The following is an 18415-nucleotide window of genomic DNA, read 5'->3' on the forward strand; positions in this document are numbered from 1 at the left end:
TGGCCTCTCCACTCTTGACTGCTTGTAGAACTTCAGAAAGCGTGTGGTCCACAGCAGTCTGGTCTGCTAGGTCTTTAGCTGTCATGGGAGGCTTAGTCAATGCTTCCAGCATAAGAATGTCCCCTGGTGGTCGCAGTTCATCTTCACTTTCTCTTAATGGTAGTCTGCTCAACGCGTCTGCATTTTGGTTGTGTTTCCCTGCTCTGTAGACGAGTTTGTAGTCGTATGCAGTCAATTTCACACACCATTGTGTCATGCGCGGTGACAGAACCGCTGGCACTGGACCTTTCGGACACATAATCCCCAGCAAAGGCTGACGGTCAGTGGCTACTGTCACATGACGTCCAGCAAGATATTGGTGGAAACGTTGCACGGCAAACACAACCGCCAGTCCTTCTCAATCCAATTGCGAATCGTTCTTTTCTGCGTCTCCCAAAGTTCTCGAAGTAAACATGATGAGAGCTTTGTTACCGTCTTTATCTGGCTGCGCTAAAACCGCTCCAACGCCATACGGTGATGCGTCGCACCACCAAGCCTTTCTTCTCCTCATAATGTGCTAACACGGTTTCCTGGGTAATGGCTTGTTTCAATTGTTGAAAAGCTTCCCGGTGCCTTTTGTCCCATTTCCAGAGAGCGTCTTTTTCAAGGAGAGAGTAGAGCTCCTTTGCAATGGTAGCCAAATTTGCTATAAATCAGTCATAGAATGTCAACAGGCCGAGAAACGACTGCAACGTTGTGCGATTGATTCGTTGGCTCAGGCATATCCTTGATGGCTTTAAGCTTGTCGTCAGTAGCATGAATGCCTGCCGCATCTATGAGGTATCCGAGGTACCGCACTCGATCAACTGCGAAACGACACTTTTCCTTTCCGAGACGAAGGCCTGCTTGGGAAAGTCGTGATAGTACCGTAATGAGCCTTTCCAGATGTTGCGATGGTTTTGATACGCTGATAATTAGGTCGTCTAAGTATATTCCGATTCCAGAAATTCCTGCTAGCACTGTCTCCATAAATAGTTAAAAAAATTGCCCGAGCTGCTGAAATACGAAAAGGCATCCTCTTGACCCTAAAAAGGCCCTTTGTGGTGTTGATGGTCAACACGTTTGCAGTCTCAGCAGTCAGTCTCAGTTGTTGATAGGCCTGAGTGAGATCCACAGTTCAAAACACTTATCCGCCCTGGAGATTCGCTAGTATCTCGGAAATCGTAGGCATTGGGTACACCGCTGTCCTTGCTTCTTTATTGACCGTGCTACGGTAATCTCCACACAATCTGATAATGCCATCTTTCTTCCGTACAACTACGACTGGCGTGGCCCACTTGAGTGTTGTTGAGTTGGTTCGAGGATGCCTTTATTTTGAAGCATCTGAATTTCGGCCTCCACTGCTGTTCGCATCGCGAACGGCAGCGGTCGTGCCTTGAGAAAATGTGGCTTGGCATCTTCTTTCAACTCCAGATGCACAGGTGGGCCATTGCGTCCGGTGATCTTGCAGTCGAAGATTTTGTCGTGTGTGTTTAGAACCCTTGCAACGTTGTCGTTGGCGTCCACGTGGTGTATCCCGCTCACTCGGATTCTTAGTGCGTTGAACCAGTTCCTTCCTAGCAGGATGCAGCCCCTTCCTCGCGTCACTAGCAGAGGTAGTACGTACAGTGAAACCCATTTAGAACGAACCGACGTACAGCGAAGTATTGTCGATATCGAACTCGCGAAAATTTTTAATTAAAATTCATGTAAAAAGTACTTTTTATAACGAACAACATATTGGTCATGTCGAACTTTTCCCACCTGGGAGGGTTTCTAAAAACGCTTAAACAATCGCCTTACAGCCTGTCCCTTCTGCCAAAAGAAGAAGTACGAAAGGATGAAAATTCTAAAACCTCAAGTTGCAAACAAAATTGAGCGAAGAGAAGCAATTCGGAAGGGCAGAAAGTAAAAATGCACTCTGCACGCACGCACAGTAAAGAAAAACCTTTTCATACCGAATTGTTTGCTTACGAAGAGAAACCATTCAAAAACGAAGATAAGCTAAAAAAAGAACTGCACGAATGCAAAAAAAAAATAAAAAATAAGCGCGATGTTGAAAGGCGGAAGTGAAGAGATGAGAAAGAAAGAGAAGCTCTCGCCTTACAACGAACGCATCGTGGAAGTTCGTTGTAAATGGTTTTTCCTATATCAAACTACTTGCTATATCGAACTGATCGTAGCGTTTCCTGCTGTTCGTTATAAACGGGTTTGACTGTAGTCCTTGGATTTGTGTCGTACCTGGACATTGGCTGTGCCAAGCACTTCCACTCCTTTGCCTGACCAGGTGTATAGGGTCACATCTTCTTGGTCTAGCCTCGGAGGGTGTTTTGGCCACATCTGACAATGTTTTCTCGCTGATGAATGTGCAGGCAGCTCCCGAGTCCACCTCAAAATCCATGACTCAATTTCCAATCTTGAGCTTGATCATGAACTTGGGTGATGTACTTGATACTCACACAGCATTACGCTCGTATAGATCTGCCGAAGTTCCAGGGAATCATCCTCGGTTTCAGATGCATGATCTTCTTTTTCTACGATATGTGTGGAGTGTGGGTATTTCTTGAGTCCTGTCCTCGCGAAGCGAGCCTTTTCAATGTTTCCCGTGTTGTGACAGAAGTTACATTGCGTGTTGCGGAATCTGCAGGAAGCAGCTGAATGCTGTTCCTGGCACCTGTAACATCTGATCGATTCGGATGTTCACCTTTCTTTAATGTCTTTCTTTTTTAAGTGTTGTCTTATCTTTCTGGACTTCGTGAATTTCGGACTTCTCTGCTTTCAAATTCTTTTGATGTTGTGCAGCGCTCTCTGTCCGCAGCGCCATGTCATGCGCCTTCTGAAAAGTCAGGTTTACTTCTGCAAACAGTCGCTGTTGTAAATGTTCGTCGTGCAGGCCGCACAGAAAATAATCTCTCAACACTACCTCAAGAGGCAGCAACGTTGGGTTCAGCTCTAGCTATCGAGCAGGAGATCGTGCTTCGCCTACGGAACCTGCGGTGCTGGTGCTAGCTGTGACTGCTGCTGGGGTTGCCGTCAGAACTTCGAAATTGCAGTCAGCAGCAAGCTTTTTTTAAAGCTGCGACATAGCTCGATATCGACTCCCCTGCCTGCTAGTCCCTTCGCTGCAATTCTCGTCCTGCTGAAAAGCTCCGATGGCCGCGGGTCGTAGTGTTTCTTCAATGTCGCCATGAGCTTGCCGAAACTGACCTCACCAGCAGTGTTTGGTGCCACGAGCGCTCGTACAACTTCATAGGTTTTTGCTCCGCACAAGGTCAGCAGTAAAGCCCTTTTTTTTTGTAGGCTCCAGCACTCCGTTTGCTTCGCAGTAGAATCCCAAGTTGCTCTGCCCAGGATGGCCACGCTGTTCCATCAAATTCTTCAAGCTTGCCCTGGGGTAGCCATCGTTCACTCGCCCTTGTGGTGCATATTTTCCGACCTCGTCGCCAAAAGTGTGGTGTATTGCGAGTAAGACCCAGTTGCAGCCGTTAGTTGCTCGACTCGTTCGTTTTAATCATGGCTCCCTCCTGACTGACCGAGACCCGTGCTCTTTCAAAACGCGCGCTCTCACCACGTGAGGACCGCATGCTTGCCAACACGTCCCACCATCTGCTATAGCCTAAGCAGATACATCACAAGAAGCGCCTCTGCTCAGTCACTTTGATCCGGAAGCACCAACCACCCTTACAACTGACGCATCGGGAGCAGCAGTTGGTGCTGTGCTCTCACAAAAACAAGGTAACAAAACTGTAATCCAGTACGCCAGTCAAGCCCTCACTGCCGAAGAGAAGGAGCTACACAGCAATGTTTAGGAGTGTAATGGGGTACACTGGGCAGTCTCGCCACTACTTTCTTGGGAAGAAATTTTCCCTGCCTACTCACAATTGGACTGTCGCAAGCCTCACCAGAAACATCAGACACTCTCGCCGCTTCACCACCATGTAGATGGATCTCACAGAGTTCGAATTTGCAGTGCAGCACCATCCTGGTCGCCGAAATGTGATTGCTGACATGCTTTCCCATCTGTCGGCAGCAGTCCTTGACCAGCACCAGACCTTGGCGTTGATGCAAGCAGAAAACAAAGAGTGCCAAGCACTTTGTTGCAGCCTTTCGTCTTCGGACTAGCCACAGACAGATCTTGTGATCATCGATAATGTTCTCTACAACCATGACACGACCACTGATGTGAAAACCGTTGTAGTTCTAGCAAAGATACGCCACACAGTTCTCGAAGCGGTTCACCACGGTGGAGGCCACATGGACTTTACCCAAACATTGACCAAAGTACGAGAACAGCCTGGTGGCCAAACCTTGCAGCCACAGTAGCCTGTTATGTGATAGCATGCCAGATCTGTCCGAAAAACAATCACCCTGTGTACAAAGGAGAAGGCAAAATGGGACTGATGCCAGTTTTGCATGTTCCGTTTGCTATGATCGCCATCGACCACATCACCATGCTTGCAGGAGCGGACAAGAAATACATTCTGAACGTGATCAACTTTGTAACCTGTTTTGTGGTCCCAGCAGCCGTGTCTTCAACCTCGACAAAGAATGCTAGTGCACTTGCAGTCTGTGTCTTTCAAGTTCGGAAGCCCCGACGACTGCCTCTGCGACCATAGTTCACCCTTTGAATCTCACCAGTTCAAGCAGTTCATGAACAAGCATGGTGTGAAGATACACTACTCGGACGCGTACCGTGTGGCCAGCAGTGGTCTCGTGGAATGCAGGAATGGGACTTTGGTCTCAGCGCTTCGTAAGCTATGCACAACTGACCCTGCCTCCTGGTACAATAAACTCGAAAAAGCTGCATTTGTCATCAACTGTAACTACGGTGCCAGCATTCCACTTCTCTCCGTTTGAAATACCACTTGGACATGTCCACAAGCTCCCACGCCAACGCCATTGTCCCATCAAACCACAACTCTTCAAGATCGCATCCTGACTCTGTCAGAGAACCGAAGTGCCGCAGCTAGAAACACTGAAGAGGCTCAAGAGAAACGCAAGTCAGCATATGACCAAACCCAAAGGCACCCTTCCTTTCGCATTGGTCATTTTGTGTGGGTTCGCCGCCAAGAGCCTATCGTAGATGGCACAACAAGGTTGGCTCCCTAGTTCAAAGGAGTTTACCAAATAAGTGACCAGGAGAGTGCAGTGACATTCGTGGTTTCCCATATCAAAGGATGAGGACTCCGCAAACGGACCCGTGAACGGCTGGTACACGTCTCCCAACTAAAGCCGTATGCGCCACCTATGTCGGGCCCTACCTGGTGGGCAGCCTAACGTCCCCTGGTTCTAGTTCCCTTAGAATATTTCAACTGCTGATTCAGCAGATAGTGCCGACATAGACCCCTTACCACATAACTAGGGCACCATAAACCGCACCATAAACCGAAGTTCAAAACCTCAACGTGTGCGACGACTGCCAGACTACTTGGCAGACTACCGTATTTGCACGAATATAACGCGACCACGAATATAACGCGAGGGCAGGTTTTGATGCCCTCAAAAAGAAAAAAAAAAATATTATTACTATTATAACGCGAACCGAGGCCGCGTCAATTTCTCGCACTCGGGGGCATAGCAGATGTGGAAAGTCAATGGAAATAGAAGAAATGTCAGTTTATGTTTTGACTGCACTCATCCTCACAGCTCAGGTCCTTCCGTTTACAATCCACTTGGCGACTACGCAGATAAGCAGCAGCACGGCACCTGCTTGTCTGGTAGTTCCTTTTTCTTCGGTGCGAGCTCCTGGGCAGCCCACAATCCAAACAAGGCACCGAAGCAGAAGCACCAACACACAAACACCGGATCACTCTGGAGCAGAAACTAAACAATGCGCAGCAGAAAAAAAAAGACTGCTGAATCCGATACACGATCATACTTCTTGTTCTGGTCCCTCTGCATAAACAAATGCCTCGTGTTGCACGATTGCGTAAACCCTGGCGTAAACGCGGTTAGTGGTCTTGGCTTGGCTTGTGTTGACTTGACTTGGCCCGGCTTGGCTTGGCTCGAATTGGCCGGTGCCCGCATTCTCCGGTGCCCGCATTCCCGCATGGTGTGTGCCGTGTGTGCGCGCGCGCTGAGTTTTTGCGGCGTGCGCGCGTTGTACAAACACAAAAATGATAAAATGCTTTTTTATGTTTTCTATTCGTCCCTTCACGTGGCCCGATAGCTAATAAATTCCCTTCCACACTCCCACTTCTTTTCCCACCGGATATTTTGCATTGAGCCGAAGGGATGGCTTACTCCTCTGGCTTTCTCCAGACTCGCGCGCCTCGTGGCTGAACTCGATTCCGAATATAACGCGAGGTGCGTTTTGGAGCACGTAATTTCGGAAAAAAACTCGCGTTATATTCGTGCAAATACGGTATTTCCTCCCCGAGAGAGATTTACGAGCACAGATCGATGGGACTTGGGTCTCATTAAAAATAGGTTGGGATGTGAGCTACAAGCTACTATCTAATAGCACCAACTATCGGCACACCAGTTCTTGTTTCGCAAAATCCCAGGGTGGCCAACAAGATAGCCGTCGTTCCATCTTTGTTCTTTTGGCGAGCTTCACCAAGCCGCGCAGTACCTGCCTTGTTTATTTATATACTTCTTAATAAAAGTTAATTAGTTACTATTACATCGCTTTGTCCTCGCCTCATAGCCCAGAAGCCGCTCCAGGCCAACACCCAGCCTTGGAGCTCACAACTCTGCTAAAACAAAAACCGGATGTCCAACATCTTTTTTTGCTAGATCCAAAGCAAAACATCAGTTATGTGTGACTGCAAAAAAGATTTTATAAAAAGTAATTTGTTTCTAGATGTATTATAGTTGTGGGAAAAAAGAAAAAGGTTAGGGCTTTATATTCCTGACAAATTTTTAACAAATTCGATTGAAGACAACAAAATAAAAATAACAAAAAAGCCTTTCTTTAGTATCATAAAATAAATTGACTACTGCCAAAACTGGTTATAACAAAGTCAAGGTGAATCTGAAATCACTTCGCTATATCCGCTTCTTCGTTATATCTGGACTCCATAAAAGTAATCTGCAAATCAAAAAGATAACACTAGCCGTAACGAGCACACGTTTATCGTGCCTGCAGAAAGCGGTCGAGGCCTCCTAGAACGCGCTCTCTGCTATACTTGGTGACAACTTTTCTTGGCAATGCAGTGGAGGGTACAGGCCACGCCTTCCCTCTCCCATTTTGAGTGCTGAATGAAGTTGTGCGCAGGCTCTCCTTCTCTCCACTGCATTGCCAAAAAAAGTTGTCGCCGAGTATATATCAAAGCAGCTTCTCCCCAACTGCAAGAAGTTCCGATAAAAAATAAGTCCTGCGAGCTACGTACGGATCATGTCGACAACTGCGACGGCCGGCGGTAAACGGCATTCTTTTTTATGTTTATGTGCACTTCGTCGAGGATAGCAGCACACTTTTATTTTCCAGGAGATTGACTTCGTCTTCCCTGTCCAGGTGCTGGCGGAGTCGGGAATCAACCTCCTTGAGGAGCAGTGAGTCGCCGAAACGGTACTTCAGCGAAACTAGAGTTTTGCGCGGCAGCGCGCTAACAACACCGTTACGGAACATGAAATTAACGAAGATGTGCGCACGGCACCGAGTTTGTGCTCAAGTTCCTGTTACGTCGCTATAGAGGGCCTAGATTTAAGAGAGGGGGCAACTGCTCGATCAGGGTCGTGTGGTTTGTGGACCGCATTTGCAAAATGAGCTGCAGCCTGCAAGGGGTCAAAAGTGTCCACCTTCTGCAAACCTGTCTGCCTCTCTGCCCGGTTTCCTTGCTACGCTGGCCACGAGACAACAAAATGCGGGGGTACTTACGCCGATCTGCCCAGGAGGAGTCCGCCATGAAATTGAAAATGTTCTCCATAGCTCGAGTTTCTCGCTCTCTTAAACCTAAGCTCTCTCCGTTGTCACCGTATCGATACGTTGTCGCTAGCGCTCCGATTGACCCCGTTGGCAAGCCACGATGGCTTCTCCGTGTGCGATGCGGAAAAGCCGCTTCCTAGATGAAAGCGGGGAGCAGACGACGACAGAGAGCCTGCCGCTGGCGGCCTTTGCGAGGCACGTCTGCGGCCCGTTTTGGGTGACTGCTTGGCCTACGACAGCAAAGTGCGGCGGTCTGTGACTTAATAAATTTTCCAAATGCGATTATTTTTGTTTAAATTATCAAAAAATCTCTCTTCACTATTATTGTGGGAACAGCTCATTTTCCTCCGCTAAAAAATGACACAAATATACTAAAAAAGTAAAAACGGGAATGGGAAATCGCAATCGTGAATACCAGGGCTCGTAGCCTGCTCGGCCTTCGCAGAAAACGAACAAGAGTGAACATCAAGCAGCCCGCGACACGGGCTGTTCGACATTCTTTTAGGATTAGTTTCATTGAGATAATCTCCAAAGAGCCTTCCCGGCTATGTTCCCGGTCTTCGCGAAAAATAGCTGATAGAGTCGGGTCCGGGGTATGGGGACGGAATAGACACGTTCATTCATTTGCTTTGGCCTGTAAAAAAAAAAGCAGCTCTCTTCAAAATGTGCCCCAAAACAAGCTGGATTCCGTCTGATCATCGTAAAAGGACTATCGTCGACACAGTGTATTGGATTTGTGGTGCTACTTGAGGCCTTCCTCAAATCCTGTTCGGATAACATAGCACTGCCGGGTATGTAGAATACAGTCTAAGCTCGTTATAACAGACCTTGATTTTGACCAACATTTCGGTCTGTTGTAAGAGGAGTATGTTGAATGCAAATATGAAGTTGAGTCAGTGGTGCATAGAGGAAAACCAACCGAACTTCACAAATCGGTATGTTATATCCAAATGTCTGTTATAACCAGGTCTGTTATAATGAGCTTAGACTGTATATGCTGTTCAATTAACGAGATTCGTCCATTTTCATGTTGTGAGCGTGGAATATGCATGCAGTTCGGCTATCCTGTGGGGTGAAATATTTTCGGCAGTTAAGACCTTTGTCGAATGACACGGCTGAGTGTATGGTGCCAGAAAAAAAATCAACATAAAGTGAAACAAACATTCCAGCTGCATTTGTTCCGTTGCACACGGACTCACCAAAAAATAGCTTTGTTTTTGTACCCAAAAATAGTACAATGCTTTCTTAAAAACCTCAATAAATTCTATTTGCCACAGAACCCAAAAGAAAAAAGAAAACGTGGCAGTTTAGGCACCACCAGCATCCGGACGTGCGCCTACGCAGCTGCCACAGCCTGCTAATGAGAAAACCCACAGCACAGTGCAGTAGGGCAATACTGAAATACACTCTCAAAACCAGAGACGCATGCTGTAAATCGCTTTGTTCAAGACTGCCGCTGGGAAGGTCTATAGCAGGGGTGGCCAAGCTGCGGCTCGCGAGCCAGCTCTTCGCATGTTTCAGTGCAGCTCGCGGCTCCCTTTCCTTCCGTTCACCCTCCCCCCCCCCCCCCCATCTCCCTCCCGGTCATATGAGCACTACCACAAAAAGAGGAATACGGCGCACTTTAAATTGAGACGGGTTGCAGTTTGGCAGTCTTGTGCTATTGCTACCTTACGTATAGTTGGCCTGGTTTTGACTTGGGAGAGATTGAAAGTATGTAGTTTCGTTAAGAGCTCTGGACAAAAGTTTGCCCTGCCAACCCCCTCCCCTTCCCTTCCCCCCCCTTCCTCCCTCCCTCCCTTCCCCCCCCCCTCCCTCCCCCCTCCCTCCCCCCTCCCTCCCCCCTTCCCTCCCTCCCTCCCTCCCTCCCCACCCTTGGCTTTTGGAGGTTTTGTTTGCAGCTCTTAGGCCAGGTCAGCCTGGCCACCCCTGGTCTATGCCATCTTTTTTAGTTTTGGTCATTGCTGGGGGTGTGTACCTTAAACTGGAAGTCTTCTCAGACTTCACCTCTGGTGGCGTCATGACACTTCCAGAAGTTTCCTACCTCCATGTCGCCACCCTTCCTATTTCCCCTCTCCCACTGCTATTTTCATCGTTGGGGGCCTCCATTTGTTGCCGCATCTTGTTGCCGCATAAGCCGACTTATCCAAGAAATGTTCAATTAACAAAATTAACCATTTCAAGAATTGTTATTTTTTCGTTTCAAGGGCCCTTTGAGCACTGGCACCAAGTACTGTGCCTCAAAGCACCATGCGTTTGTGGCACAAGTGAAAGAAAAAAAAGAAAAAAAAAGTAGGCCCTTACTTGTACTTGCTGTCAGAGAGGAACTCCAGCATTTCTTTCTCGGTAACACCGCTGACGACTCTGTCTGCCTCACCCTGCCAGAGTGAAAATGCACAAGCCGACGGTCAATGCACCAACAAACTTCACTTCCACTCTTCATTTTCCCTCTGCACAAACACTCAATACATTCCAGATCACCCCTAAATGCATCAACAGCTAAAGCAATAGATTTATTTGTTTATTCGAACACCCTCGGCAGTAGAGATGCAATCCATAACAAGGGAGGCCATAAAAGAGAGCTTGGTTCCAACCTGCATCTCTAGATTGACTAACGGCAGTGCGTTACACTTGGCTGTTTCTAAATGCCAGTACAGCCACCTGCTAACCAAAAATTGTAACCAATCAACCAAATATTTTGGAGTCAATTACATTTAATATTAACTTTTAGTTTGAATTTCGAAGTTTACTTTAAAAAACTCATTGCCGAGCAATTTCGAAAAACCGCTTGCCACCGTTTGACTGGTTCCCAACGTGCCAGCTTTTCGTCAAAAGTAAGCCAACGTAAAACAATGGATTGCAGGCATCCTGGCTGGTGCCTCTGTCGTGCAATCATGTTCGCATGCACGTGAAGGCAACTTCGGTAGGCTTGAAGTTGCGCGCGCTCCGTCGCGCGAGCCGAGACAATGGCTGTTTGATCGAAACCGAAATCATGTCCACTCCGCTCCGTCGCCAACGGATTCCCAAAATTGTATGAAAAATGTAACTGTCAAGCATACGACAATAAACAGTCCAGCGGCGTGTGATTGCCAGGCAGGCAAACAAGGTAGAAGCTAAACATAAAAAGAAAGGGGGAAAAAAGTAACTGAGCTATTGATGCAAGACATCGCGAGCCAGAGTCAAAAAGTTCTTGGAGCGTTTTGTGCAACGAATGAACTCGAGACCAAGCGCGCTGTAAGGGTTGAGCATTCAGACATTGCCTTCTTTGCTTTAGCTAACTTCTTTTCATCAACCTTCTTTCCCGGCAGATTTTTCACATACCGGGGTCCCTCTCGAAACAAAGCCCACCCAGAGAAACCTAGGTAATCAATACTTCCGACACAGCAGTCTTTGAGTTAAAAAGGGATTTTTGTAGTAACGTAAGATTTAAACAAGGACAGGAATGTTGACGAACATGCAGCGGTACTTAGTTTCATTTCAGAAAGCGCCATATCTGTAGCTTCGTGGGGACGGCAACACCCAACGTCGCGCAACCACAATGACTGGAAGGCAGAGACCAAATATAGTTTTCCCACGGCCGTTGCTTTCAGGAGAGAGTGCTTCAGCACACAAAGTTACTCCCGCCGTGCAAAAACGTGGTTTTGTTTCACAGCATGACGGCATGGCTGGTACCTGGCACGCTAGCATCGGAGCGTCCGCACACACCCACGCCTATCATAGGAAAAAAAAAAGGCGCAAGACGAGACTTACGAGACGAGAGCGCGAAACGCGAGACGACGAGAAAACCATGCAAGACCGGATGGACAATTAATGCAGGGTACTGAGTGTCGGGCTCAATTGCTCAATGGCACGGGCTCAATTACGGTACTCAGTTTAGCTTCGATTTTGAAAGGAGACCGAAATTGGTCCTTTGGCGCAGGCTTGGCACAGATTACCCCTAGTTTGGCAAAATGTAGCAGGGTTAGCTCCTTGGCGCAATTGGCGCAGTAATCACATCACTGCACTGTACGCAGAAACGACCCCAGATAAGCAGTACATGTATCAACTGCTCATGGGCAGTACCGAGTGCAGTAATGTCCATGAAGCGGAAAATGTATTGACTGCCCAGAGATAGTTTTAAATTCATAGGAAATAAAATGTGTTATGTGTGCCCAACTTACTACCTTATACACAATAATGACCCAACACGAAGTGGTAGATATACCAACTACATACAACTGACAGCACAAATGGTGGGGTTGCCTTTACGTACGGCGAGGCTTTAGTATGGACAACACTTGCCTTGGGACTGAGCAGCCTGAGCAGATTCATCAGAGACTGCACAAAGAGGTTGCCCACGCCCTGCATTTGCTGGCGTCTGCCCTCTGGCGTCTTGAGGATCCTGCACAGCAGACGAGAACCCATGTGGAAACGTGGCAGTCTTAAAATGCACATGGCAGAGACCAAGCACCGTGCAACAATAGGGTGTTTCAGCTAAGTTCGGCCGACCATGTCCGATGACCATTTTGAAATTTTACGAAAAAAAAAATATTTTGTAGACTCAATGCTGATCAAAACAAAACCGAAACTTGTCTTGCGAAAAAAAAGTGCGTCTTCGCGGAAAAAAATTAGAAGCACACTCTCAGAGTGAAGCGCTTCTCGCGAATTGCACGAAGTCAGCATTTTGGGCACCTCTCCCAAAAAGTGGGTCACGGCTACAATTCAAAAATATTTACTAACAAAGTATGTATATGGAGGATTGACTCGAAATATTTATCATTAAGTATCGACGTTGCTAATTCCTATAAAAAAAATCGCAAACATGGCACATTCCGCAAAAATACTTACATTTTATTAATTTTGTTTTCTGCATCTATTAATATCAAAACTGTTAAACTTTGCCAGCGTGTTTTCCTGTATCTTGTCAATATTGGTGCTAAATATGGTTGTCCTCGGCAGTGAAATAAACTTGCGATAAATGCTTAAATTGGGTCATTTTAATAATTACGAGCTATTTGGAAATCAATTAAAAAAAAGGCCATCTTTAATTTTCTTTAAACTCTCCCACATTAAGGCCAATGATAGGTACTAACAGAATCTGCAAAAAAATGTTGCATTATTTTTGTGTATTTGAAGTTATAAAGCTAGAAATATGACCGAATTGAGGCTACCGCAGCACCGTCAATGAGATGTGTAGATACACATTGATGACGAATTCATGAATTTTACAAAGTGTAATAATGCTCAAGGGTGGTCAAAAAGAAACAAATTGACGGCACACAGGTGGATGGTGGTTTTGAAGTGAAAATTCTTGGTGCGTTTATGTATAAGAGTCGCAGAAAATCCGTTCGGTCCGGGGCGATCAAGGGGCTCTCTTATGCTGCATGCTTCGCAAAGCCTGTTTTCAAAAGCCGGCGTGTGAGGTTTCTGTGTACACCACATAAAGGAAACGAGAAACGACCGAAGCAAGCGGCTCCGCTTAACACACGTTTATATCAGACGCCGAGGCATCCTAGCGCGCTCCATTTCGCTTTCCGACGAGCGTTGGTGTAATCAGCGGGGCGCGCGGACTGGGCCCAAGGGTCAGGTTTCTTCCCTCCATGGGCAGTCGCCTTCAGAATGATAATAAAAACTCATAGCCGTTTCACATAACACAGTTGGACTGCATTTTTGAAAAGGTACCCATAGGCCGTGAAACGCAAAGAAAAAGATCAATACTGAAGAGTACCCAGTGTGTAAAATTGTTTTTATAATTCTTTGTCATCAGATTTTTATGATGATTGTTGTAGCCGCTTTGCACGACACTGCTCACAGGCACTGGTGGAAACGAGTCTTATATCCGAAGGGGCTTTTTTGTTGACGCTCCCGTTCTTGATACCAGCAATTCGTGCCGCTGTGGGTCGACGCGTGTGCACTGCCAGAAGTGCCAGGATTGAATTCCAGGCACAGGTCGGACGGAATCCCAGTCTCTCGCTTTCATTTTCCTGAACACCTGCACGTCAGGCCTTGGCAGGTGAATTAGTGCAACATTCGGTAATTTTGTCTTGAGGAGGTTCACCATATCTGGTAATTTTGTCTTGAGGAGGTTTACCACACTTAAGGGGAAACACTGCTTCTTGAGCTTTTTTTTTTATTTATGGTCCAATCCAAATGAAATTTATACAGCATAATCATCTTCCCATTCTGATGACAAATATGTACTTTGTTTTAAAATAGCATGGTTAGTTTTGATAAAATTAACTATTTTATTTGAACATTTTATGGGCGAGATTCTAAAAAATTATGAAGACAAAACTCAAAAAGAAATGTATCTCTGTAAACTAGAAGGTCTACAGAATCCAATAAGGTATAAATGAAGGCTCCATGATCATTTATAACATTTTTACAGCATTTCGAAATTTTCAGTTTATAAATCAAATTTTACAATCTATGTTGGAGGCAGTGTTGCCAGATGGAGAAAAAAAAAGTCAGCAGATTGATCCCCAAAAAGTCAGTAGATTTGCACAAAAATCAGTAGATTCCACGAAATATGTGTTTTGCCATGTTTTGCTATCTCCATTAATACACACTTCAAAGAAATAGTATAGAGTAACAAATAACATGGTAATAAACACAAATAAAAATGAAAGAAAAAAACAAGACCAGTTCTCAAGTAACTTTATATGAAGGACAAATTAAAATGACACCATAAATGTTTTTGTTTTAGTCATTATTGACTGTTTCGAGGATTATTCTTTAGAATCGAGACTGAGGCACTTTTGGGATCACAGATGAAGGCGACAGTGCGACGTTCACCTGTCGCTATTATTGAAACAAAACCGAAACAAGACGCTCCGGCAAGTGCGCGCGAACATGTCCAATGGAAGTCCTCTGCATGCTGCCATCTTTCCTCACTGGGCTGTGGAAGGTTTTTGAAGCAACGCTGTTGGTCCGGAGCACTGTTGAGGCTACGCGTTGTCTGCTACGGGCTTATTTCTTTTTCGCCTGACCCAAAGTTTGCATTCAAACGTGGCGAAACTTCATTCGTTAGCTTTTTAAGCCACTGAGGAATATGATTATATCATTTTCTTGCCACAGCCTGCCAAATAAAAGAAAATAACTGAAATTTGGATGTCGATCCCATGCATTTCGCCGAACGAATGAATGAAAATTGCGGCTCTCTCCGCTCAACTCGAAGCTATTCTAGTAGATTGTATAGGAGCAGCCGAGAGTTCAGGCGCATGCGCAAACACCTCTCGCTCTGCGCCGCGGGCTGATTGGCTCACTCGGGAGAGGGACGTTACGGCGAGATCATAGACTAGCCAAACTCTCTCCATATATGGCTCTGGCCCGGATGTCACCGTCGAACCTGCCGAACCTGCTCTGGGTGAATAGATAGATGAATATACGACTACTTCACTCGAATAGGACGGGCTTCTGGGCCATCTAGCCTGTGCTTCGTTTTTAATTCTGGGACATCATGAGTTTCCTTTGATGGGCGGCACTGGGAACTGAAGGGGCCATATAATAAATTTTTAATATGTTTACTAAAAAAAAAGTCAGTAGATTTTCTTGTTTTTCAGTGAATCAGTAGACCCGGAACGAAATCAGTAGATCTACTGATAAATCAGTAGACCTGGCAACACTGGTTGGAGGTGCTAACAAAAAATACTGATGCCTAGGTTGATGCAATTAGACCCCTTATTGGATACCCCACTTACACACCTACCAAAGAAAAAAAGAATTAGGAAGATTGGTTGTGTACAGCCTGAGATACGGCTTCCGCAAAATAGCAAGCTGCGCAAAAAGTTAATTTCGAGAAAACAGCAAAAAACGTTCACGGACAGATTTTTACTGCTACCCGCGGCGAACTCCACTCGGATGCGACATTCCCGCAGATCTTGCAACATAGCTTGAGTTTTACTGCAAGTCCATACTCGCGATCGCATTTTATGAGATCGACATCGCCGCAACAAGCTTTACACTTCGCGAGCTGAAGAAGCGAGTTCACGACGTCGAGGCTTACGACGATGAAACTCTGTACTCTCGGGAGCTTCTTGATCGGCACCCGAGACGCCGGCCATCAGGGAAGCTTTCCGCATCGTAGTGGACGTCGACGAAAGGAGTTTTTCCTCGGCTTTTTTTTCTGTCTCGTCGATCTCGGAAGCGCGGAGCATCACCGTGTCAAGCCGCACTCGCTCGCTTGATGTCACGGATGTCGACGGCGCTGTCAATGCGACATCTTTGTGTTCGGGCTCCTGCACCTCGTTGTGGACGTTCAGGCTCGCGAGAAGTTGAACTGCGCCGTGGATTAGCTTCCTCGGGCCCTTTTTTTCGTTTTTTTCCAAACTTGTGGGCCGTGTGAAACTTTTTGCGTGGAGTTGTTGTGATCGGCATGATCGGAGACGCGCACGAGAATCAAACAAGATGGCGGATCGGGAACAACGAGCAGACGCTTCTTAACCCTAACGGCCAATGAGAAAGCGCCATTTGCACACGTGATCCAAAACAGCCAACCGCGTGGCAAGATTTAGATTTTTATTTGTGCTTCGTTCTCGGCGGCCAATCACCGTCTAACATCGTGAATGCTGGGAGAAGAAAGAGCGGGAGCGGAGCTTTCAAATGAGACCAAGATGTCCCCCTTCTATCGCGTTGTTCTCGAGCTACCGGCGGTCAAATTGTACCTTTTTTTTTTTTTGCTTTTTTCGGAGGAAGCATCTCCGTTTAGATACTTCAAATCAATACCCCGAAATAAATAGGGCGTATTTTGCGATAATACTTTGAGAAAAGATGCGAAAATACCTGTAGCTATTAAAAAACATAATTTCAAAAATGTGATTTTTTTGTCATTTTTTTGTTTCAAGGAGCCGTGTCCCCCCTTAATAGCTGATGTGGCAGGCCCTCAGAGATTGAAAAGAGTTGCCTGGTGTTTGACAAGGCCTCCAATCCCATCGCAGGCGTTCTTGCCATGCCCAGTAGCTGAAAATAGCCATTTGACCGACCGGTACCTCCTTGGTTTTCGTGAGCTCATGAAGTTGATACCGGTTCTTAAAATGACTGCCCACACCGTCACTGACGTACGTCACATGCGCATATAGCGGAGCAACGTCCTCAAGCCACTCATGAATTTTCGCGACGGCGTAGCATGCATGGGCGGAATCGTGGCTGGCATCATACTGATGAGGGCGCAGCTACGCGTTCCTTTTCTAGTTGTCACCACGCATGTGAAGATCGAAATTTGCGTCTTTTGCCAGTGATATGACTGAACTTCTTCAGGCAGCACAACTGTCCAGTTTTCTGCAAAATCAAAATGGAGCAGGACATTACCTTTCTCTAGGAATTGTTTTGCTTCGCTTATAGTTTTGCCCTGTTCGCGTCAAATGTATTCATGCTGCACCCATTTTCTCAAGCACTCTCGAAGGTGTTCCACGAACGTAACAGGACTCACTTCTTTTCTTATCAGCTCTCCTTTCTCCCAGGTTGCATACAACACTTCATCATCATCTGGAACTCCCAGGCCAGGCGCAGTAAGAGTTTCAGCTGTTGGGCATGAGCTGCACTGGCCGAGAAAACACTTCGTAGATGGAATGTCACATATCGTCAGTTCCCGAATATCTTCAGCACTTCTTATTATTCCAGTGGCTTTTTCTAAGGCACAAACACTTAGTTTGATGTTGGCGCAGTACGTACACACGCAAACTTCGTGCCAAGATGTATACTGCACCCACTTCGGCCTCAACGAGTAGAACTTGGTGAGCCCAATGGCCGTGTCAGGGTGAGCCGCCTTAAACAACCGGAAAGTTTTACGTATAGACCTTGTCATAAAACGTTTTGACACCTATTCTTTTTGACCCTTTGAAATGATGCTAATGACGTCCCTTTTGTTCGAGCTTTGTTGGGAACAGTTGAGGTCATCTTTAGTGTAGTAATCCAGTGCCGCCTGAACGTCCTCTTGGCTCAGCCTCATTCTTGTGTAGGGGTCAGGCATTGACCACACTCCGAGTGTCTCTTGGTTCTTCCTTGCTTTTTGAGTCGGGTGGCGAGTTGCTGAAGGAATCATCTTTTGGACTTGTTGCTTGGAGAGATTCCTCGGGAGCAAGGTCCGGAGACGGCACCGTTCTTGATACGAATCAGAAGAATCGAACGCGTATCTCAGGTTGCTGATTAACTCCGGACAGATATTGCAGCTTTGTAACGAGGCTCCAAGCTCATCCATGACTCCATATGCTGCAGTAAGGCTTGAGGAAATTTTTTTAACGAGAACGCTCTCGATCTCCTTCTTCTGCCGCTTTACGTAAGGCTTCCGACACTGCGATTTCAACTCAGTCCGTGCTTTCAAAGGTGATATTTCTGTTGACCGAATGAATCTGTTGAGATCCTCGACGGCTGCTTCCTGAGGAAGAAAAATTTTGTCTGACTCAGATGTCTCAGGGGATTCTTTGGCGAGTTTCTTGAAGCGGTTGAAGCAGTTCCGACACAAAACGTCGGCGTCTCGGATGGAGCGAGCTGCTTGTGGCATATGCTTCTTTAACAAAGCGATGTCCAAATCCTTCACATTGCAAAAGTTTC

At 46.4% G+C, this 18415-nt stretch overlaps 1 protein-coding gene across 2 annotated transcripts in view; it reads right to left on the reverse strand.

Moving 5' to 3' along the window:
• LOC8027966 overlaps window positions 1-18415 on the reverse strand; it is a 100535-nt gene that overhangs the window by 5758 nt on the left and 76362 nt on the right. For both annotated transcript variants that reach the window (XM_029987616.3, XM_029987615.3), the window contains exons 16-17: window positions 12170-12269; window positions 10193-10266 (exon numbers count right to left, since the gene is read on the reverse strand). In XM_029987616.3, the coding sequence (XP_029843476.3) occupies window positions 10193-10266; window positions 12170-12269 (174 nt within the window). The remainder of the gene's footprint in view (window positions 1-10192; window positions 10267-12169; window positions 12270-18415) is intronic.

Source organism: Ixodes scapularis, unplaced genomic scaffold (assembly GCF_016920785.2).
Source record: "Ixodes scapularis isolate PalLabHiFi unplaced genomic scaffold, ASM1692078v2 PGA_scaffold3__209_contigs__length_174095766, whole genome shotgun sequence".
Lineage (NCBI taxonomy): Eukaryota > Metazoa > Arthropoda > Arachnida > Ixodida > Ixodidae > Ixodes > Ixodes scapularis.